Source organism: Pollachius pollachius (assembly GCF_949987615.1).
Source record: "Pollachius pollachius genome assembly, chromosome: 19".
NCBI classification, from domain to species: Eukaryota; Metazoa; Chordata; class Actinopteri; order Gadiformes; family Gadidae; genus Pollachius; species Pollachius pollachius.
In genome coordinates, this window is record NC_136952.1 from 5,311,673 (window position 1) to 5,335,434 (window position 23,762).

General features: G+C 48.4%; 1 protein-coding gene across 1 annotated transcript; it reads left to right on the forward strand.

Moving 5' to 3' along the window:
• Positions 1-5,519: 5,519 nt before the first annotated feature.
• On the forward strand, positions 5,520-23,761 carry ppfia3 (PTPRF interacting protein alpha 3; the record flags this gene model as incomplete). The annotated part of the gene is made up of 30 exons (XM_079757065.1): positions 5,520-5,849; positions 9,029-9,130; positions 10,523-10,687; positions 11,138-11,212; positions 11,439-11,498; positions 11,738-11,890; positions 12,523-12,615; positions 12,747-12,799; positions 12,878-12,971; positions 13,435-13,569; positions 13,830-13,913; positions 14,202-14,333; positions 14,809-14,871; positions 15,039-15,118; positions 15,794-15,956; positions 16,194-16,387; positions 16,945-17,173; positions 17,416-17,552; positions 17,765-17,913; positions 18,743-18,836; positions 19,102-19,183; positions 19,716-19,916; positions 20,216-20,278; positions 20,782-20,808; positions 20,986-21,161; positions 21,907-22,004; positions 22,108-22,283; positions 22,608-22,676; positions 23,084-23,243; positions 23,709-23,761. 30 exons carry the CDS (start codon positions 5,520-5,522, stop codon positions 23,759-23,761), a joined length of 3,690 nt encoding a protein of 1,229 aa, XP_079613191.1.
• Between the last annotated feature and the right edge of the window lies 1 nt (position 23,762).

Sequence of the window (23,762 nt, forward strand, 5' to 3'; positions counted from 1 at the left end):
CTCAGTGCAGTAAGAGAGAGCTCTACCACTCCTGTTCACCTGTCCTCCGCGTCAGACAAAGAAGTTCCTCTCCTGACTGATGACGGGAAGCTGGCCAGCCAGACGCCAGGTACTTCCTGTGACATCGCCGTGTTCCCAGTTGCCATGGTGACTGGGTCTCGGCATTCAAACCTTTCTCTATGACACACTGAACAGTGGCAATGGGATTCAGAAGTAGATATAGAAAATTCTAACAAATAATTGTATGGTGCATGAGGATGCTTCCTGTACCATTATAGTGTGGTGAGTGTTTGTCCAAATTCAAACTCAATTTGAACTGCATCAATTCTAGCAGATGTACAAACTGAACTTTTAAAATAAAACTTCCTGCTTCCAAAATACAGGCTAGCTCAGCTAAAAGAAGAACATAGTTTGGCTAACAGAACATAGCTAGGCTCAAGGCAAATAGCTAAGCTAACAATTCAAGGCTAGTTCACAGAATATAGTCAGGCTAAAACAACAGCAAAATATACCGAGGCAAACAAACTAAACCTAGGCTTACAAAAGATAGCGAGGCTAACAGATCATAGCTAGGCTAACAGAACATAGCTAGGCTAACAGAACAGAGTTGAGCTAAGAGAACTGAATGAGTTCTGGTGAATGGGCGGCAGCGGGTGTGGGGGGTCATGAAGTTCATGCTTTCATCCCTCCATCCTCTTGCTGGTCCAGGGGTCCGTTACCATAGCGATGGGTCAGCCGAGCGCCAGGGCGGTGCGGCGGCGGAGGAGGCGGAGCCGAGGAGCCACCTCCAGCCTCCTGCAGGGGGCGAGCGGCCGGAGCCCCGCGGGACGAACGGCTCCGTCAAACACTCCAGCTCCGTGACCTGGTACCAGCGGGAGGACGGCCGCCAGGTCACCCCGGACCGTCGCCATGGAGACGACCGGTCCCAGTCCAGCCGGGCCCAGTGGTTCCTCTCCACCAATCAGTGGCAGGGGTTCATCCCGCTGCAGAGCCAGGGGGTGGAGCCACTCTGTGACCAGGAGGTCGCTGACATCATCAGCCGGCCGGAAAATCCGGAGGAGCCAGTGTCCGATGCCGGCGATGCCGGCGACGCCTCCTCCTCTTCCTCCTCTTCGTCCTCCCACGTCAGCCACCTCAGTCCGGAGCAGATGAAGGAGAACCACGCGCTGTTCTACCAGATTGCGTGCGACGTCAGCATCTCGGACACGGACGTCACACCGGGCGATCATAACGGAAACGACGTCAACGGCCGAAGCAACCAAAATGTCCGAAGCGACAGGGACAACAACAACGACGCTGAACGCTCGGAGGAGCAGCCCGGGGAGGGGGTCCCGGTCTCCGAGGGTCAGAGTGGTACCAGTCGGAGGGCGTGGGACGCCCTGTTCCAAGGCATCAGCCTTCCAGCACCTTCTGATTGGTTCAGCAGCTCTCCTTCCCTGTGCAAACAAGGTGGCGACCCAGAGGAGCTCAGTATCCAGGAGGAACTGGAAGCTTTAGCTCCTGAAGTCCTGCCAGAGGTCTCCTCCTCCTCCTCCTCCTCCACCTCCTCCTCCTCCACTTCCTCCTCCTCCTCTCAGCAGGACATCATCCACCACATCAAAGGGGAGGGGAGGAGAGATGGGGCAGAGAAGGAGAAGGAGGAAGAGGCCTACCGACTTGGGGATGAACCAGGGGGATTGACGAAGACCTCAGAGGAGGCGGTGATCTTGGAGGAGGTGAAGAGGGAGCAGGAGGCCGTGAAGAGGGACCAAGAGGAGGGGAAGAAGGGCCAGGAGGGAAGGAAGAGGAACCAGGAGCAGACCAGGGTGTTTAGGAAGAGCAGCAGTCTGAGTGACAGTAGAGAGGCCATCCCTGGCGACTCCAGGTTCGGTGATGTCACAACGGTGTTAAGAGGAGCTGGTTTTGGCAACACCAGGGTGACCGTCCTGCGGACGAGTTTGTAGAGAGAGAGAGACAATGTCTCGTGAACCTAAAGTACAGAAGGGAAAAGAAGAGGTGAAGGGGAGGAGGTGGGGAAGAGGAGAGGAAGAATGTGGCTTAGAAAGACTTTGAGAATGTGGACATCAATTGATATTTGGAATATCAAAATGGAAACAAATGACGGATGAAAATTATTCCAATGAAAATGTTTGAATAATAATGTACTGCTAATTAGTCGTCAGCGATATATGGCGATTTAAAAAAATATGCCTAATGTGGAGAAATAAACTTACATATTTTATATATACAGGGAGGTAAACCTATACTGTATAGGGGTGCTTAACCATTGGTCCATTCCGTCCCGTGACTGACTGTTACTGATGGGTTGTGACTGATACTGTTGAGTTGTGACTAACTGTTGGGTTGCGAATTAGTTAATGTTTTAATCTCTAACATCTCAACGTGTTCCTGATTGTCCTAATTAATAAACGTGGCGTATGTGTTGCTACAGCTCTCGCATAAGTGATCCGTATATTTATAGCTTTCAGGGGGTTGCATCTATAATTCGGGACCGTCCTCTCCCGTAGCTCGTGCAGAAGACTCATTAACCCTCGCTCGCCCGGTTCCGGTTAAAAAAAAAAGCCTTTGTCACTTTAAATGCTCCCCGTGTCTCAGTGCATGACATCATTGTCTGAGAACACATTACATCATCTGTTCCAGCCTTGCTCTCTTAAAGTGAGAAGCACCTTGTGTGGACTGGACCCACAGAGAGGAGTGAGGTTGCAGAGATCCAGGGACCACACACACACAAATGACGTCATGCACAGCGGCTAATGAATGATTACAAGTTTGAACTATACCTGATCATGTGTCCATCTGTTGTGGGCCAATATGTCACCGAGTCCATTTCCTACATCGTTCAGAAGTGTTTTCCTCCCATTTTCCTCCCGTGGACTTTGTCATGTAAATGTTCATTTATGATGACTTGTCAAGAAGGTCTAACCCGATCTCGATGACGTCATACATCTTCAACTCCCAGTGATGGAGACAAAGCGGGACCGTCTATTATAATAAAGCTCAGAGTCGACTCAGCTGCCTGTCACGTGATCCGCACCCTTAACTAAATGTTACCAATTCTACATATGGCCACGCGCTTGATTATAAATCAATTGTATGATTGCCCTGCACCCGTGTGTGAGTGTGTGTTTGTACATGTGTGAGTGTGAGTGTGTGTCTGTGTGTCTGTGTGTGGGTATGCGCGTGCGTGCGAGTGAGCGTGCGTGTAAATCACGGAGTAGAGAGATCGGTGCGCGTCGCGAGAGGAGAGAGTGTTCCTTTAAGAAGAGGCTTCGGAGGGGAGGAAGAGGAGAGAAAACACATAGGCGGCTCGGCTCGAGGGGAGCGGACACACCACCGGAATATCTCCCGGTAAACACGGAGGGACGGGATGGGCTCCGCGCGTGGATGACCGAGGTAAGGGATGGACCCTTCGCGCCCTCCGCCATGCAGCCTCGTTTCCTCTGAACGGAATTAGACGTCAAATATGCACGGAGCGGGCTGCAAACGGAACAGTCTCGTGCGTGCGTGCAGGCGCGTGCATAGTGTGTGTGTGTGTGTGTGTGTGTGTGTGTGTGTGTGAATAAAAGGCTATTTAAATGGATAATAATGTCACGGTTTGACGTGCACCTCAGCGATACAGCGCGATGTATTGAGGGCGCGCTCTACCGTCGTACCTGCACGGTGAGGATGGTAGGGTGTAGGGTGGTAGGGTGGAGGGTGGAGGATGGTAGATTGGAGGAAGGTATGGCTTAGGGTGGTATGGTGAGGGCTACGGCGCCCGTACATTGGGACTAACGGCGCGCCGGAGCAGCCGTGTGTGTGATTGGCTGTATAGTGGAACATCTGGGCCTGGCTGTCAGCCTCAGCAGATCCATCCCAGAATACTTTCATCCGGACCCGCTATAACCGCTCCCCGGCGCGAGCCTCACATCATCAGTGCTCACATCTTAGGATCCGGATTCATAGAAAGATCTACTATAGCACGACGGGTGTACCGCGCCGCGCGTGCACGAGCACACGCGTGTGCGTGAGTGTGTGTGTGCGTGTGTGTGTGTGTGTGTGTGTGTGTGTGTGTGAGGAGCGCTCGAGTCTCGGAATCTCTCGAGCTGTCATCTCGTCTCGCGGTCTCTCCTGTAGGATTATTACTTATTGATCACAGCGGTGCGTCTAGTGCTCGTTGCTCTGAGACGTTCAGCTACGCCATTTCAAATACTGCCTGATGTCAAATGTTTAAGAATCTTTTTATAGCTACATTGCCTCTCTCTCTCTCTCTCTCTCTCTCTCTCTCTCAGCTCTCGCTCGCTCTCTCTCACGCAAGCACACACGTCTTTATACTCGTGCTAATGCACACACACATACAGTGCCATAGAGATACACATAAACCAACAGAGACACGAACACACACACACACACACACACACACACACACACACACACACACACACACACACACACACACACACACACACACACTCAGAGCCTGCAAAAGAGAAGCCCAGGCACCTCATGGTTCACCCTAGCGTCACATGACGCTATGACGTCATGTGCAGATAACAAATATAAATATAAATAAATAAATATGTACTCATATCCTTTATTCGATGTAGGCCAACATTTTCAATGCAGATATCACAGAGTGGTCTTAGTAAAGCGCCGCACGTAGTCCTACTGCCAGCTTATATAGTCTAACGTCACACTATAGACGTTATCACATGCGTGCCTACAGCCACACCAAATACAGTGTTATCACACGGAGATCTACCATTGCATGTAGCCACATGTAGGCTTATCACACAGCTTCACATGTAGGCCTTATGTCCCACAGCTTTACATGTAGACCTACGATCAAATTATGATCACATGCAAGCCTGTTAGAAGATACAGTCACATGAATACCTGCTATCAAACTGGATTATTATCACATGCAGCCCTACTATCATACTGGATAACATAAAATGTATACATACTATCACATTACATATTTGCACATGTAGGCCTACTGTCATATATCATCACATGCAGAATGCTTCCAACCTCCATCTTGGTTCTTGAGGACCTGGGTTAACCAAAATGCACGGGTGATTCTTTGGGCCCCCTAGTTGAACACCTATCCTCATCTGTTGCCGTAGAAACACTACGATCAAAGCTGTGTTGTGATGGGGTGTTTGCTCTTCCTTTCAGCTATTCCAACCCCTGTGTTGAGGATTCCAGCGTCACACCCACCTCTTCCCTTCCCTACCCCACCCACCGCCATCGACCGCCACCACCACCCAGCCCAGACACCTTCTCCATCAGCTCACCTTCTTGATCCCCTGCCCCCGGGGGACGAGGAGCTCTTGGGAAGGAGAAGCCATGCGTTGAAGGAGTAGGCCAGGTTTTTTTTCTTTTTTCCATGGCACGTTGTGGCACCGCTCACAGAAGACCCACGACCCTAACACACCAAGGGAGTTTGGAACCGAGCAGAACCTAAGAACCTGGAACCTGGGCCCGGGACCAGAGGCTAGCCGCTGTTAGGAACCTCCGTCACCAGCCAGCGTCTCATGATGATGTGCGAGGTGATGCCCACCATTTCTGAGGACGGCCGCGGGGGTCCGGGAGGGGGTCTCTCGTCCCCAGCGGGGACCGTGGGGGCCGGCGGGGCCACCGGGGGAGGGGGCTACGGTGGCCGGGAGCCCAGAGGAGGAGGCGACGAGGGCGGCAGCACGGGGAACCTCGAGTCCCTGATGGTGAACATGCTGACGGAGAGAGAGAGGCTGCTGGAGAGTCTGAGGGAAACCCAGGACTGCCTGGGGACGGCCCAGCTCCGGCTCAGAGAACTGGGCCACGAGAAGGACTCCCTGCAGAGACAGCTGTCCATCGCCCTGCCGCAGGTAGGGGGCATGGTTAGTATGACGGGGTTCTGGAGGGTTGGGGGCATGGATGATGGAAGTATTGTATGGATAATGCTAGTATTGCATGGATAACGGTATGCCATCACCCCTACATCGCTACCATTAACCATGGAATAGCATTGCATGGACAATGGTATTGTTGCATGATTAATGGCAGAATTGTATTGATAATGGTAGTATTGTATGGATATTGGTATTATTGTATGGATAATGTTAGTATTGTATGGATAATGGAAGTATTGTAAGGATAATGGTAGAATTGTATGGATATTGGTATTATTGTATGGATAATGTTAGTATTGTATGGATAATGGAAGTATTGTAAGGATAATGGTTGTATTGTATGGATAATGGTTGAATTGTATGGATAAAGGTACTTTTGTATGGATAATGGTAGTAATGTATGGATAATGGTAGTAATGTATGGATAATGGTAGTATTATATGGATAATGGTAGCAGAGTATGGATAATGGTAGAATTGTAAGGATAATGGTAGTATTATACGGATAATGGTAGTAATGTATGGATCATGGTAGTATTGTATGGATCATGGTATATTCTAAGGATAATGGTAGTATTGTATGGATAATGGTAGTTTTGTATGGATAATGGTTGCATTTTGTGTGCAATAAAATAAGTATGGTGAAAAGATATCCCTGTATTTCGGGGACAGTCCCTGTTCCTGGTGGCCTGTCAGCGGCTGGAGCTGGCCCCAGAAATATCGCTGTTTCTAAAAAATATATTAATAGATTTGGTAATGGCAAAAGGTTCTAGCTTCCTCATAAATATTCATTTTGGGACACTTGGTAATTAGTCTCGTGTCTATCTGAAAGACTATGACGCAACCCTGCTATGCTTGGTCTATCTACCGGCTTTACACCATAAGCAGTCACGACCGATCAGAAACAGTATGCTATTGATCCAATATAGAATCATCCCCTTTTTGGGTAGCCTACTTTGGCTTGGCTTGGCTTGGACATCTTCTCGTAGACTCAGAGTAATACATGTACCATTATAATAATGGTACTAATCAAAATGTGTCCCATTTATTTTTATTCCAGAAATAATAACGTCAGACTATAAATGTCCCTGTTTTTCATATGGTAGCATCGTATGCGTAATAGTAGTATTATATGGGTAAAGATAGTATCAGAGGGGTAATTGTTGCATCCTATAGGTAACGGCAGGGTTGTGTATGAATGGACAGATAGGAGGACTAGAATAGAACAGTGCAGGGAAGAGGAGAAGCAAAGCCTTCAGCCGTCCGCTCTGCTAAGCCAACAGTCCCACTGTGTCACCATCTGTAAAGTTCTCTTTTGATTTCCTTCTCTACCAGCCCTTCCCCTGTAGTCGTTCTCTTGTTTGCTCTTTCTAATAGGCTCTGTCAGTGTTGCTAGATTCTGTTAAGGTGGTGCTAGGTTCGGCCAAGGTGTTGCTAGGTTAAGTGAGTGTTGCTAGGTTCTGTTAGGGTCTTTGCTAGGTTCTGAAGGTGATACTTGGTCCTGTTGGGGTGTTTTTAGATTATGTTAGGGGCGTTGCTATGCTAACATTGCTGGGTTTCTGTCTGTGTTGATCTGTCTGTAAAGGTGTTGCTAGGTTCTGTTAACGTGATGCTATGTTCTGTTAGTGTTGCTATGTTATGTTCATGTTGCTAGGTTGGGTCATTCCTATGTTCCAAGGGTCCTATATATTCCCATTTTAACATGTGCTCTCCCAAGGTCTGATCTTCTCAGTCCCGTGTTTCCCAGCTCTATGTAGCACAGGATTGGAACCTGATAAAGATCTTTGCTGGCTTAATAGGATATGGGCTATTGTCAGAAACTCGTCAAATAGGGTTTCTGTTCCCAGAGTACTGCCATATGGCCCTCACTGTAACAGGCCTACACTCGAGGGAACAAATCTATCAAATAGTTGGAGTCTTCGAGTCACCGAAGGACAGTTTAATGCTTCCCTTGGTGTAAACTAGCCTAGCATCCATGCTTTTGAATCAAACTCTCGCACTTCACATCAGGCTTCTATTGATATACAAAAAAATCACATAGTACTTAAATAATAAATCCAGTATTATTTTTTCTTTGTTATTCTAAATTTAGCTATAGTGGATTTTGAACATCTTCTATTTTAAGCTGTGACTGACAGCCTAGGAACATGGCCGTGGGAACCTAGGTACCTACCTAGTTGTCTATCCCTCCACTGGCTTCTTGTCCAGTACAGGATCGAATTCAAGGTTTCCCCTTGTGTCCCACCAGTGCCTCCATGGCACTGCCCCCCTATACCTCAAAGAACTCATCATCCCCCATTCCTCCTCACGCCATCTCCGCTCTGGACAGGCCAACCTCCTCCAGCTTCCGAGGACAAGGCTCCGAACTATGGGCGCACTTTGAGGTCATTGAGTTGATGTACAGTGCGTTATAAATAAAATTTATTGTTATTATTATTATTACCAAAATAGACCTTCGGAACATAGATACGATCCCTGCTAGGTCCCGTTAGTGTTGCTAGTGTCTGTTAGCGTGTTGCTATGTTCTGTTAGTGCTGTTATGTTCTGTTAGTGTTGCTTGGCTCTGTTAGTGTGGTGCTATGTTCTGTGAGTATGATGTTATGTTCTGGTAGTGTTACTAGGTTGTGTCAGTATTGCTAGGCTCTGTTAGTATTGTTAGATTCTATTAGTATCGATAGGTAATGTAAGTGTGGTGCTATATTCTGTTAGGGTTGCTAGTTTCGGTAAGTGTTGCTAGGTTCTGTTAGTATTGTTAGGTTCTGTTAGTATTATTAGGTTCTGTTAGTATTGTTAGGTTATGATAGTATTATTAGGTTCTGTTAGTATTATTAGGTTCTGTTAGTATTGTTAGGCTCTGTTAAGGTGTTGCTAGGCTCGGCCAGGTTGTTGAAAGAACTGCTCCCCAGACCAAAAAACAAGCATTTGATTGATCTACAGTGTTTATCTCTATACGTCTCTAACCGTACGATTTGTCTAGACCAGGGTTTTAATATAAGGACCCATAAGACAATTACAGTAGGACTCGACCGCCAACTCAGAAAGCGCCCCAACCAGGCTCCCACCGACCCATCTTTAGGTCCAGGCCCATAGTTTAACGAACGCCGGTCATTATCTTCTCCTCCATGTATCAGAGTGTCTGATTAGTGGTCTTTGCAGGAGTTTGCTGTGTTGACAAAGGAGCTGAACGTGTGTCGGGAGCAGCTCCTGGAGAGAGAGGAGGAGATCTCTGAGCTGAAAGCGGAGCGCAACAACACGCGGGTAAGACCTTGCTCTTTTTAACACAGACTCAATAAAATTACATTTTCAATAGCAATGCTGTTGGACCTCAGTGCTGTTGGTCACCAGTCTATACTTTTCAACGGATTTAAAAAATTGGGTCGGGCTTTCCTGCACAGTCTCAAACTGGTTCATATCTACAAGACAGGAACTAGTTAGTCTCCATAGGTAACTCTGCATCTGAAATAACTAACATGACATGTGGAGTCCCCAACGTTCAAATACTAATACTTATGTGAAATAACAACAATGATAACCATTGTTATGTAGATGATACAAAAACGAATATCACTCTATCACCAACTGACTATTGCCCTATAGATCTGCCCTGGCAGTGTATTGAGCTGGTACAGGACTTGATTTGCCAGAATGTCCTACAACTAAATATGGACTAATCTGAGATCATTGTTTTCGGTGCCAAAGATCAGAGACTGAATGTTAGCCTACACCTTGAGTCCCTTTCCTTAAAAAACAAGATTCATGCCAGAAATCTTGAGCCTTCAACAGCCACATCAAGGCAGTGATACAACCGGCCTACTATAACCTAAAAAACATAACAAAACTTAGAGGACTCATGTCAAAACAAGACTTGGAAAAGCCACATCCATGCTTTTATTGCTAGAAGGTTTGATTAACTTTACAGGCCTTCCCCAGAAAGCTCTTAGGCAGCTAAAGCTTGCTCAGAATGCAGCTGCTTGAGTTCTAACAAAAAAAAGCGAAATCGGAACACATTTCAACAATTCTCAAATCCCTGCATCGGCTACCGGTATGTCAAGGGGTTTATTTTAAAATACTGCTGCTCACCTACAAACTAACCACTCTGCGCTTTAGGGCCATCCGCTATATGAACCCTCATGATCTTTAAGATCAACTGGGACCAGTCAGCTTATTGTTCCCAGAGTCAAAACAAAATATGGAAAAGCATTATTCAGCTGCTATGCAACACGAAGCTTGAGTATTCTTGCAGAAGATCTGAGACTTGCTCCGACGCTGACTGCATTTAAATCAATGTAGACTCAATGTGAAGCACACTGATTCTGCCTTGTGTATGGAATGTGTTACGTAAATAAAGTTGACTTGACTTGACTTGACAACTTACCTCCTTCCTCATCTATTTACCTCCTCCACCCTTCTCCTACTCCTGTTCTCCACTCTTCTCCTCCTGTTCTCCACTCTTCTCCTCCTCCTGTCCTCCACTCTTCTCCTCCCCTGTCTTCTCTCCTCCTCTGTCCACTCTTCTCCTCCTCTGTCCTCTCTCCTTCTCCTCTATTCTCTCCTCCCCTCATCCCACTCCTTCCCCTCTTGTCCTCCACTCTCCTCCTCCCCCTCTCCTCTCTCCTCATCCTCCTCCCCCTCTCACCTCCTCCTCACCAGCTGCTGCTGGAGCACCTGGAGTGTCTGGTGTCTCGCCACGAGCGTTCCCTGAGGATGACGGTGGTGAAGCGGCAGGCCCAGTCTCCTGCTGGGATCTCCAGCGAGGTGGAGGTGCTCAAGGCCCTCAAGTCCCTGTTTGAGCACCACAAGGCCCTGGACGAGAAGGTGGGTTCCTACTGTACAAGCTCGCCGGCCAATCAGGTGGGTTCTTCTGTGGACCGTCAAGCTCGCCAGCCAATGAAGTGGGAACTTCTGTGGACCTTCAGGCAGTCCAGCCCATCAGAAGATGTGACTATCGTTTCTGAGAGGTTTCAGAACGAGCCATTGTGTATGAACTCTTTGACTTATGGTTAGGGCTAGGGTTAGAATTTAATTTGTCGTTCAGCATTTGTTGGTCATACGACCCTGGGTGCACTGGCACACATTACCTTCTCCCATTCCCTTAATTTAGTTTTATTCAAGTTAGACTTATGGTTAGGGGTTAGGGTTTGGGGTTAGGGTTAGCCTAGCATATTGGACCATATCACTATGTCTATATCTATCCATTCCACCTTAATCCATATATAAATACATTTATCTATATAATCTATAACTCAAATGTATTTGTGCGGCCAGGTCCGAGAGAGGCTTCGCGTGGCTCTGGAACGAGTGTCCGTGTTGGAGGACCAGCTAGCGTCATCTTCTCAAGAGGTACGAGACCATGCCCGCCAGGTCAGTTTTGCTAATTAGAAGGGTAGCCATGTCGGCTATTACAGCTAGCCATGTCGGCTATTCCAGCTAGCCTATGCTAACAAGCCATGTCAGGTGTGGTAACTAACCGTGTCAGCTATACTAGCTATCCTCTGTATTGACCCGTCAGGATTGGGGGTGGGGTGTGAGGTGCTAACATTGTGCTTGTAACGTTGTGTTTGTTCAGGTGATTTCTCTCCGAGACCAAATCAAGAGACGACAGCAAGGCCTTGAACCTGGGAAAGATGTAAGGATATTGTGTGTGTGTGTGTGTGTGTGTGTGTGTTTGTGTGACTGTGTGAGTATGAGTTTGTGTGTGTGTGTGTGCGTGTGTGTGCGTGCATGTGTGTGTGTGTGTGTGTCTGTGTGTGGTGTGTGTGTGTCTTTTATTTTGATTCCATTTCACTGACTTCTCCATTGTGACATGAACTCCTACTCTGAATGGTGCGGCCGTCCTCCTCTCGTTTCCGGTCTTCGTTGTGCCAGCGGCTCCCAAATGGCCCGTCGACAACCCTGGACGAGGGAGAGCTGGAACGTCAGAGAGAGGGCGAGATAGAGCGACAGAGAGAGGGCGAGATAGAGCGACAGAGAGCTGAGCTGTCCCAGCTTAAGGAGAGGCTGGCCCTCATGTGTCGACAGGTCAGTGTGTTTCGGAAAAACCTTCATGTTATTAGTTATTATTGCATTAGTGGTGGCCTTTAGTCCGTACCAGTTCCAGGCCAGTACCAGGCCAGTTCCACACCAGTACTCTGTGGTTAATATTATTCCACTATGTTTTCTGGCTCGGTCAGCTGCCCAGTCGAACTGGTTTCCAGCTCCCCCTGGTTGTCGGTCAACATCACTGCAGCTTGGGCTCATAGTCGAGTTATCTGAAGTTTATTCACCACACAACACAGGAACAATACTGCAATCCTAGTGTCATAGTGTAATACTATTGCTATACTAGTCTAATACTTGCCGAGTTATAGTGCCATACCAGTGGAAACACTAGTTTTATACTAGTGTAAGTACAAGCGGACATAGGAGTAGAAATACCAGTGGAAGGTATTAGCAGTAGTACTGTAGTATTAATACTAGTAGTATTAACAATACTGTGTCCTCAGGTGGGAGAGATCGAAACTCACTAGCAGTGCTGTAGTAGTACTGTAGTATTATTAGTAGTAGTATTAACAATACTTTGTCCTCAGGTGGGAGAGATCGAAACTCACTAGCAGTGCTGCAGTAGTATTGTAGTATTATTAGTAGTTGTATTAACAATACTGTGTTCTCAGGTGGGAGAGATCGAGGAGCAGCTGGCTGCCGCAAGGAGGGAGGTGACCAAGTCAGAAGAAGCCAATCAGAAGCTGCAGAGGGACGTGAAGGAGGTGAGCTCAGCCAATCAAACACTAGAGGGCATTAGATAGTGTATAGCATAGAGAAAAGTAAATACTTTACAGTAGATATAATAAATAGCATGCCTATAGATGTGCTTACATTGTGCTCGTGTGTTATTCAGGCACTGTGTCAGAGAGAGGATATGGAGGAGAGGATTACTACGCTGGAGCGCAGGTAATGTTCTCATCTTAACAGTCAGTTCAAACCACACACCAACATGTGATGACTGACGGACTCACGGGATGTGCGCAGGTACCTGAGCGCCCAGCGAGAGGCCACCTCCCTCCATGACATCAAGGACAAGCTGGAGAACGACCTGGCAAGCAAGGAGTCCCTCTACAGACAGGTATCCCACCTTGGACCCCCCACTCACTGTACATAAAGCTCCAGATGTGTGCTTCATGACTGTGTTATAACAGTATAATATAGTGTGTTTCATGACTGTTATAACAGTATGATATAGTGTGTTTCATGACTGTTATAACAGTATGATATAGTGTGCTTCATGACTGTTATAACAGTATGATATAGTGTGCTTCATGACTGTTATAACAGTATGATATAGTGTGCTTCATGACTGTTATAAAAGTATGATATAGTGTGTTTTATGACTGTTATAACAGTATGATATAGTGTGCTTTATGACTGTGTTATAACAGTATGATGTAGTGTGATTCATGACTGTTATAACAGTATGATGTAGTGTGCTTCATGACTGTGTTATAAAAGTATAATATAGTGTGCTTCATGACTGTGTTATAACAGTGTGATGTAGTGTGGTTTATGACTGCTCCGCTGTGCGTCTCCAGAGCGAGGAGAAGAACCGGCAGCTCCAGGAGCGTCTGGACGACGCCAAGCAGAAGCTCCAGCAGACCCTCCAGAGGGCCGAGACCCTGCCCGAGATCGAGGCCCAGCTGGCCCAGAGGGTGGCAGCGCTCAACAAGGTACACCCCTCCAGGCCGGGATGGGATGGGCCATGGTAGAGCAAGTGAAGCCCGTTTAGACTGGGATGGGCCATTTTAGAAGGGGCTGGACCAGATGCTTCATCAACTTGGAGAGCAAGGCATTAAGACTGCCGGGGATGGGGGTTGGATCCCGTCATGTTTGTTCAGAATATATGCACTCACTATCACTCGCCCACACTTTCTTTGAAACATTGTCTTTGTGTGTGTGTGCGTGTGTGTGCGTGTGTGTGTGTTTGCAGGCAGAGGAGCGTCATGGTAACTTCGAGGAGAGGCTGAGGCAGATGGAGGCTCAACTAGAGGAGAAGAACCAGGAACTACAGCGGGTGACTATACCTCTCTCTCTCGCTCTCTCTCTCTCTCTCTCTGTCTCTCTCTGTCTCTCTCTCTCCTGTCTTTCTAGCACTTCCTTCCCCCCCCCCACCCTGTGTGTCCTGGTTAGTCTTTTCAATCAACTCTTAGGAGCAGAAACAAATATAGAATGCCATAATTACATGAGAATAATTGGAAGATCACCTTACATGTGACTAGACCTTGATTAGAAAGACGGTATTACATTTGATGTAATATAATCTCTCTCTCTCTCTCTCTCTCTCTCTCTCTCCACCTCCCAGGCGAGGCAGAGGGAGAAGATGAACGATGAACATAACAAACGTCTGTCCGACACGGTGGACAAGCTGCTGTCCGAGTCCAACGAGAGGCTGCAGCTCCACCTCAAGGAGAGGATGGCTGCGCTCGAGGAGAAGGTGGGGAGAGACGTCACGTGATCACAGAAGACCCCAGCAGAACACATGATCAAAAGAGAGCCCAGCAGATCACATGATCACAAGAGAGCCCAACAGATCACATGATCAAAAGAGAGACCAGCAGATCACATGATCACAAAAGAGCCCAGCACATGATCACAAGAGAGCCCAGCAGATCACATTCTCACAAGAGAGCCCAAAAGATCCCAATGCATGTCAATAGATCAGAATATATTCCAATAGATCCCAAAAATCAAATTAGACTATACCCCTATAGATCCTGGAAGATCCCAGTAGAGCATTGAGGTCCTGAGTGTGTGTGTGTGTGTGTGTGTGTGTGTGTGTGTGTGTGTGTGTGTGTGTGTGTGTGTGTGTGTGTGTGTGTGTGTGTGTGTGTGTGTGTGTGTGTGTGTGTGTGTGTGTCTGTGTGTGTGTGGTACAACACTCACCTATCTGCGTTGCTGTGCTCCAACAGAACTCTCTGTCTGAGGAACTGGCAAATATGAAGAAGATCCAGGATGACCTCCTCGCTAACAAGGTACCGATTGGTCAGAAGCTACAAGCATTCTCATTGGTTGAATGGTTTTATTTTGTACCATGGTGTCATCACTCCATTGCCTTTCAGTGACATTTCCTGACAGAGTAACGCGTTGTAAAGGGTTATTAGGGGCTGCGTTCAGCAACGTCTTGTCTCTGTCTCCCCAGGACCAGCTGCTGGCGGAGCTGGAGAGGATCCAGGTGGAACTGGATCAGCTGAGGGGTCGCTCTGGCTCCTCCTACTCCAGGTCAGCCACACCACCTTTAACCTTTGACCTGCTACTCACATAGCTGATTCAGTTTAGGCTGCCAACTCATGTTTTAGCCTTAGCTCATAGCTTGTGAGTTTGACCTCCATTGGTGTCAATCCATCATTTCCACTTTTGTGAGTAGATGTCGATTCAAATACTGTATAGCATCAGATGGTCGTGCGTTTACATGACACTCGAGAAAACCAAATTATTGGGTTAGTCCGACTGTGACTGTATTTTTAAGATGCATGTAAACACCTTAGTCTGACTAAAATCGGACCGAATCGGGTTTCTCATAGTCTGATTAAGACCCCTAGATTATTCGATTGATAGTCGCATTAATCGTGCATGTATACGTTCAATCGGTTTTGAATCGGATTTTGCCATCTGCGCATGCTCGAGATTTTGTTCCCGGGAAAGTAATCCGGAAGTAGAAGGAGACGATAGCTCTATTACCACTAGTTGAAACGGATAAAGCGCCACCTATCGTACCAGGGTATGACATGCTTTGGCCAATGAATCGATTTTCCCACCGCCATGTATACACCGACAATTGCAGTTGTCCAATTGAGGAGCATAGTCAAACTTTGGCTGTAATCGGATTAAGCGGTGCATCTCAGCGAGTGTTAGCGGTAGTGATTGTGGAGAGCTGACAGGTGTGACCTCCCCCAGGGCGGGCAGTGTGAGTTCCCTCCCCTCCACCCTCTTCAGGCGGTCCCTCCCGGGCAGTGCCTCGGAGCTCCGCTACCCGCAGGGCGGATCCCTGCCATCGGGGGGCGCTGTGGTCCGACGCACCCACCGCGGGCGCTGGGGACCGCGCGATGACAACAACAAGGTGAGGGTGATGGTGGAGGTGGTGATGCTGGTGGTGGTGATGATGATGATGATGATGATGATGATGATGGTGTTGTTGCTGCTAATGATGGGGATGATGATTTTAATGATGGTGGTGATGATGATGATGATGATGATTTTAATGGTGGTGATAGTGAAGATGATGATGATGATGATGATGATGATGATGTTAATCCTAACTGTAATAGCATCTAACCTTTCCCTCCCTCCCGCCCAGTATGGGGAGTGGGACAACCCGTCCATGCTTGCTCCCGGGTACGACGGGGGGGTGGAAGGGAGCTGCTCCGACGACGAGGAAGACCGGGAGACGATGTTCGGCTCGGAGCTCCTCTCCCCCAGCGGACAGACGGACGTCCAGACACTCGCCATCATGCTGCAGGAGCAGCTGGAGGCCATCAACAAGGAGATCAAGTAGGTCCTATTAATAATCAGAATATTATCATTGTTCATATTATTAGTAGTATAACTATGGGCAGCTGAAGGCATGAAGAAGGAGATCGGGTCTAATTAATCATAACAATAATAAAATTGTTAATATTATCAGGAGATTAAGACACAAAGTCACCCTGGAAATCTAGAGCCATCGCGAGAGTACAATTTGAATTTGCTCAGCGAGTCACTCTGGGAACGAGCGATATACTCACTCCCCGATTCCCCTGGCCCAGAACATTAACCAATCACATCGGTGTATCTGATATAGGCGGGCCAATAGCGTTGCTGTTTTACCGACCGGATACGGCAGGAGTCTTATCTATTGGTTAGCTCCGCTGGTCTGGATACGCCACCCCTTGTATTCTTCTGATTGGTCGTAGTGTTATCCAATTGCGTGCAGTGATATTTTCAAATGCGTGCTTGGTGCCGCCCCCTCGAGTCGGGCCGTTTTCATGACTTGTTGCCCGACCCCTACAGCTTTCTGGATGTGGGTCTGGATGTCCAGGCTAGCGTTAAGTATGATTACCCTCCTCCAGGCTGATCCAGGAGGAGAAGGAGAGCACAGAGCTGAGGGCGGAGCAGATCGAGAGCCGGGTCAGCAGTGTGGCGATGGACGCCCCCTCCCTCCCCCCCAACTCCCTCGGGTCGCGGGGCTACATGACCCCCTCCCTCACCTCCTCCACCCTCGCCTCCCCCTCGCCCCCGAGCTCTGGACACTCCACCCCACGCCTCCCCCACTCCCCCGCCAGGGACAGCGACAGACAGGTACAACCTCCACCCTCCTCCTCACCTGGCCCCTTCTCCTCCTCTTCCTCCCCCTGCCCCGCCTCACCCCCCTCCTCCTCCTCCTCCTCCTCCTCTACCCTCTGCCTCTCCTCCTTCCCTGCTCCACGATCCTGCAGTCATGTATGGATGGATGGATTGAAGGATGACAACTAAAGTAAATGCCCTATATCTTGTGCCTGGCGGGTCGGAGAACGTTTATCTGGTTTCTCTTCCCGATGCAGAACAGCAAAGATGGAGAGGAGTGCCGAGCTCTGGCCCTCATAGACAACAACCCATCTGTTCCCCGGGCGCTGCGATTGGATAGAATGACCCACACACACCCCGGGGCAGGGCTGGACGACCACCGTGAATACCGCAGGTACCAAACTTTTAAAACGCGCTTACTAGCCTCTCACTAGAGAAGTGCCCTCACAAGACATGTAGACACTGTAGCTCTCCTTTAGCTCTTTATGTTTCTCTCAGTGTACTGGCCTTTCAGTCAACTAGCCTCAGTGGGCTAGCTTTAACATGCTAGCTTCAACCTGCTAACTCTAGTTAGCACCAGTTAGCTCAATGCTCTTCTCTGTCCAGTCTGTCTGCAGACGGAGCCATCACAGCTAGCCAGGACTCGCTCCACAAGGCCAGTAAGAAGAAGAGTATCAAGTCGTCCATCGGCCGTCTCTTCGGCAAGAAGGAGAAGGGAAGGATGCCCGGGAGCGGCCGGGAGTCTCCCTCACTAGGTCAGTCTTCACCTGGTCCCGCACAGGTGTTCACACACCTGGTTGCACACCTGGTCACACACACAGTCTCAATCCTGGTTCACACATGGTCTCACACCTGGTCTCACACACCTGGCCTCACACCTGGTCACACACACAGTCTCAATCCTGGTTCACACCTGGTCTCACACACCTGGTCTTAAACCTGGTCTCATACCTGGTCTCACACATCTGGTCCCAAACCTGGTATCACACCTGGTCTGACACCTGGGGCCTGATGAATAAACGGTGCTGTGCAGAGAAATGCCCCCAGAGACATGTGTATTCTAGTTTCCAAGCAGAATTACAGATGTATAAAGAAACCTGTGAGGTGAAGACGTGCGATGTAACTACACAATGTAGGAACGTCTCGGAGAATCTCTGCGTTTCCAGATTTCCCAACTCCTCATTAAGCATTTATTTGAGCCGACACACCTAGTTCCGCAGCTGGTCTCGCACCTGCTTACCTGTAACATGATTTCCATGGTAACAGAGTTTCCATGGTAACAGGGTTCACACATCTATTCACACACCTACAAGCTACCCGCATTGAGTCTCGGTCTAGCAATGGTGTGGTTCCATCGATACAGTCTTTCCAAGGTAACGGCATTCCCAAAGTTACCGTGTTTCCATAGCAACAGTGTTTCCACTGTCATAGTGTTACCATAGTAACAGCGTTTCCGTAGTCACCGTTTTTTTAGTACCCCTTTTAACATGTTATGTCTGTATGTATGTCTGTCTGTCTGCCTGCCATGATAGTGATATGGGAGACTTGTTTTTATATACTATAATTTGAATCTTATCTCCCCAGCCTCCACCCCCTCCGATGAGCTGGGTTCTGCTGACCCTCTGAGTCTCAAGATGGGAACAGGAACTGTGGAGAAGGACCGCCGGAGCAAGAAGAAGTAGGAACTCCTTCTTATGATCTAGTGTATAGAAATACAAATGGGCTACATTGGACAGAAAAATAAGACAGGCGCAGCATGAAGAGAAAACACGTCATAATTATGTATACTACATAAATAGAGTACTAAAGTATATATATTGTTTCATTTATCTCTGTGTAGGTAAACAATATAATTGTAAATTCTCCTCCTCCTCTTTCCCTCATCTCTCCTCCTCCTGCTCCACCCCCTCCTCCTCTCTCCTCTTTTCTCCTCCTCCCTCCAGACATGACCTACTGGAGGAGGCGTGTCGTCAGGGTCTCCCCTTCGCCTCCTGGGACGGTCCCACCGTGGTCACATGGCTAGAGGTACGCCCAGTCTGGCCTGATGGTCTGGTTTGGTCTAGTCTGAACTAGTCTGGTCTGGTCTGGTCTGGTCCTGATGGTCTGGTTTTCTCTAGTCTGAACTAGTCTGGTCTGGTCTGGTCTGGTCCTGATGGTCTGGTTTTCTCTAGTCTGAACTAGTCTGGTCTGGTCTGGTCTGATCCTGCTGGCCTGGTCTATTCTTGTCCGCACCAGTCTGGTCTAGTTTAGTCTCGTTCCGATGGTCTGGTCTGGTCTAGGCTGCACTAGTCTGGTCTACTCTAGTCTGCACTAGTCTGGTCTAGTCAAGTCTGCACTAATCTGGTATAGTCTGGTCTGGTGCTGATAGTCTGTATAACAATATGTTTCTTGTTGATCTTATTTTACTTATTCTGGTTAATCTGGGTATGGTTATCTGGTCAATATGGTTCATCTGGCTATTTTAGTTAATCTGGCTGTGGTAAATCTGGTTATCTAGTCAATCTGGTTAATCTGGCTTTTATGATTTTGTTAATCCGGTTAATCTGGTGTTTCCCAGCTGTGGGTGGGCATGCCGGCCTGGTACGTGGCGGCGTGCCGGGCCAACGTGAAGAGCGGAGCCATCATGGCCAACCTGTCGGACACGGAGATCCAGAGAGAGATTGGCATCAGCAACCCCCTGCACCGCCTCAAGCTACGCCTCGCCATACAGGAGATGGTGTCCCTGACCAGCCCTTCTGCTCCAGCCAGCACACGATCTGTAAGCATACCTTATACCTGCACTTATTACACCGCCTTTGAATACTCCATTCTGGTAAAACATAGCATTCAGCGTTCAGCATTATATATCATTTATAATTTACAACTGTAGAATCGAACCGACAATTGCTTGAATCTATACAAAATAAGTGTGATAATCACTCTAACTCTCTACATTACATATACTATACTGTATGTTCATATTATTACTATTAGTACTACTACTATTAATATACATGCACACTCACACACACACAGTTCTGACTGTAGCCTTTTGTTTTTATTGTTTGTTGTTTACAGTCTACCAGTAATATTTGGATGACCCACGCAGAGATGGAGTCTCTCACCACGGCAACCAAACCAGTAAGCCTTCCTCCTCCCCCTCATCCTCCTCTTCCTCCTCCTCATTCCTCTCCTCTTGCTGGACCAGTATCTTTAAATATCCATGACCAGTAGCGATGTGGAGGAGCATACATGTGATGACGGCCCAGACAGAAGGCCTTTTTTTGGTTTGCTGATATTGATGATGTCATGTTTTCTTCTCCTTGTGTTGGATTAGGAATCTGTCTCTCCCCTCCTTTTCCTTCAGATCTGTAGTAACTGCTTCCAACTAACTACCTCACTAACCACACTCTGCCACCTCCTTCCCTGTTTCCTACTCTCCCTCTCTTCCTCCTTCTCCCCCCCCTCCTCCTCCTCCTCCTCCTCCTCCTCCATACTGCTCCTCATGGGTAAATTCTCTTCCTTCCTCTTCCTCTTCCTTCCTTCGTTTCAACCCCGCCTTTCCAAATATTCCCTTTCTCCTCTCCTTTCTTTCCTCCCCCCCCTCCTCTCTCTCTCTCCACCTCCGCTGCTTTGACCAATAGGAGCAGAAGGAGTTCAGCTGGGATCAGGTGAGCTTCCTGTTCTATTATTAGCGTGTAGTATTTCCCATGTAGTCTCGCCAGCATGCAGTATCCACTTAGTAGCCCTATATAGTGTAGTATTTAGCATGTGGCCGTGATAGCGTGCAGTATCCACCTATTATCCAGAAGCCCTCTAAAGACCACCCCCCCCCCTCTTCCCACCAGATCCTGGCCTACGGGGACATGAACCACGAGTGGGTGGGCAACGAGTGGCTGCCCAGCCTGGGCCTGCCCCAGTACCGCTCCTACTTCATGGAGTCTCTGGTGGACGCCCGCATGCTGGACCACCTCACCAAGAAGGAGCTGAGGGGGCAGCTCAAGATGGTGGACAGCTTCCACAGGTCCGACCCTCACCCCACACACACGCACGCAGACGCACACACAGCCTCAACCCACGTTTTTGCGGTTTGTTGCCGTGGTCGTCGAGTTGTGGTTTGTTGTCATGGTAACCCTGTTGTCGCCGTGTGTTGTCATGGTAACAGCGCGAGTCTCTGCTACAGCCTAGTGTCCAATTTCTGGTAACAGTGTTGTTGTTGTTGTTGTTGTTGTTGTCATGGTAACCCTGTTGTCGCGGTGTGCTGTCACAGTAACAGCGTGAGTCTCAGCATAGCTACAGCATAGTGTCCACTTTCTAGTAACAGTGTTGTTGTTGTCATGGCATCAGGGTGAGCCTCCACTACAGCATAGTGATAGTGTTGTTGTTGTTGTCATGGCATCAGGGTGAGTCTCCACTACGGCATAGTGATAGTGTTGTTGTTGTTGTCATGGCATCAGGGTGAGTCTCCACTACGGCATAGTGATAGTGTTGTTGTTGTCATGGCATCAGGGTGAGTCTCCACTACGGCATAGTGATAGTGTTGTTGTTGTCATGGCATCAGGGTGAGTCTCCACTACGGCATAGTGATAGTGTTGTTGTTGTCATGGCATCAGGGTGAGTCTCCACTACGGCATAGTGATAGTGTTGTTGTTGTCATGGCATCAGGGTGAGTCTCCACTACGGCATAGTGATAGTGTTGTTGTTGTCATGGCATCAGGGTGAGTCTCCACTACGGCATAGTGATAGTGTTGTTGTTGTCATGGCATCAGGGTGAGTCTCCACTACGGCATCATGTGTCTGAAACGCCTGAACTACGACCGCAAGGAGCTGGAGAGGAGACGCGACGAGAGCCAGCACCAGAACCACGGTGAGACTACGGATAATGGATTGTTGATTATAGATCAGATGTTATGGATCATGGAAATTTTATCCCTCTTCCTTTCCCCCCCCGCCCCCTACCCACTCTCCAGATGTGATGGTTTGGTCCAACGAGCGCGTGATGTGCTGGGTGCAGACCATCGGTCTGAAGGAGTTTGCGGACAACCTAACAGAGAGCGGCGTCCACGGAGCCCTCCTGGCTCTGGACGACACCTTCGACTACACTGACCTCGCCCTCCTCCTCCAAATACCCAATCAGAGCACACAGGTGGGCCATTGGTCTGAAGCAGCTAAACCGGCTCCAAACGATGCCACGCAATTTGAGTGTGTTTTACGTGTAACCGAAACCCCTAAATTAACATTGCACATTCTTGTAGCTTTGCTTTTACTTTACTGGTTCTGTATTACGTCGTTTGGCCTGCCATGCGAGTCACGCTGCTTTATAAAAGAAAAAAATTCAACTCATAATATGAATCTAATAACGAGCTAATGGATGTGTTAACGGTGATGTCAGTTACCATTCTTTGAGATGTGAGGATGTCATGGTTTAAACTATGATGTCATTGTTTGATTTTTATTATTTCTCCTTCAGGCTCGGCAGCTCTTGGAGAAGGAGTACAACGCCCTCATCTCCATGGCAACCGAGAGGAGGCCAGACGAGGTAAGAAGCAGGAGCTGGCGGCGGCACCAAACGCTGAAGCGCTATGTGTGACCATGCTAAACCTGTGCTATATGATCACGCTCAATGCTATGTGTGTTGTACTCAGCGTTACATGTCCGTGCTTAGCGCTATGTACGCTCAACGGTACGTGACTGTGCCAGGCTCTACATGACTGTGCTAAGCGCTACTTGACTGTGCTAAGCGCTACTTGACTGTGCTAAGCACTACGTGCGTTGGGCTAAGCGCTACGTGCGTTGGGCTAGGCTCTACATGACTGTGCTAAGCGCTACTTGACTGTGCTAAGCGCTACGTGCGTTGGGCTAAGCGCTATGTGCGTTGGGCTAGGCGCTACGTGACTGTGTTGGGGGCTACATGTGTGGGGCTAAGCGCTACCTGCGTTGTGACAGGACGGGACCAAGACGTTCACGCGTTCGCCATCCTGGAGGAAGATGTTCCGGGAGAAGGATCTGAGGGGCGTGGCCTCCGACTCAGAGACACTCCCCGCTAACTTCCGTGCCTCCGCCATTGCCACGTCCTCCGTCACCCTGAGGAAGGTCCAGAGTGAAGGTCAGCCGCTGAGCAAGGCACTTTTACCTATCGCACTCTTTTCTATTCATTTACATTTACATTTAGGGCATTTAGCAGACGCTTTTATCCAAAGCGACTTACAATAAGTACATTCGTCCTAAGAAAGTGAAACAATGTATCGTGATACAATAAGGATAGAACCAAGTGCAGAGCACCAACAATCGCTAGGCTAACCCATTCACCGTATACAACAAAGATAGCTAGGATAAGATGTTACATAACTTAGTATTATAACTAAATACGACGTACAATAAGTGCGTACATTAAGTGCCAGGACGTACAACATACAGCAAGTAGGATGGGAGGGACGGGGTGTCTATGCCGAGTCCAGGTGAACTCTGAACAGGTGAGTCTTGAGTCTATTCGTTGCGTAGCTGCGTAGCTGCGTAACTACGGCTGCCGGGTTTTGGGGTTGCGTTTGAATGCCTGTCTCGTGTCTATCAGCCAACTCGGGTGCCAGGGGGGAGTCGGCCTCAATCCGAACCTACTCCTGCTAGA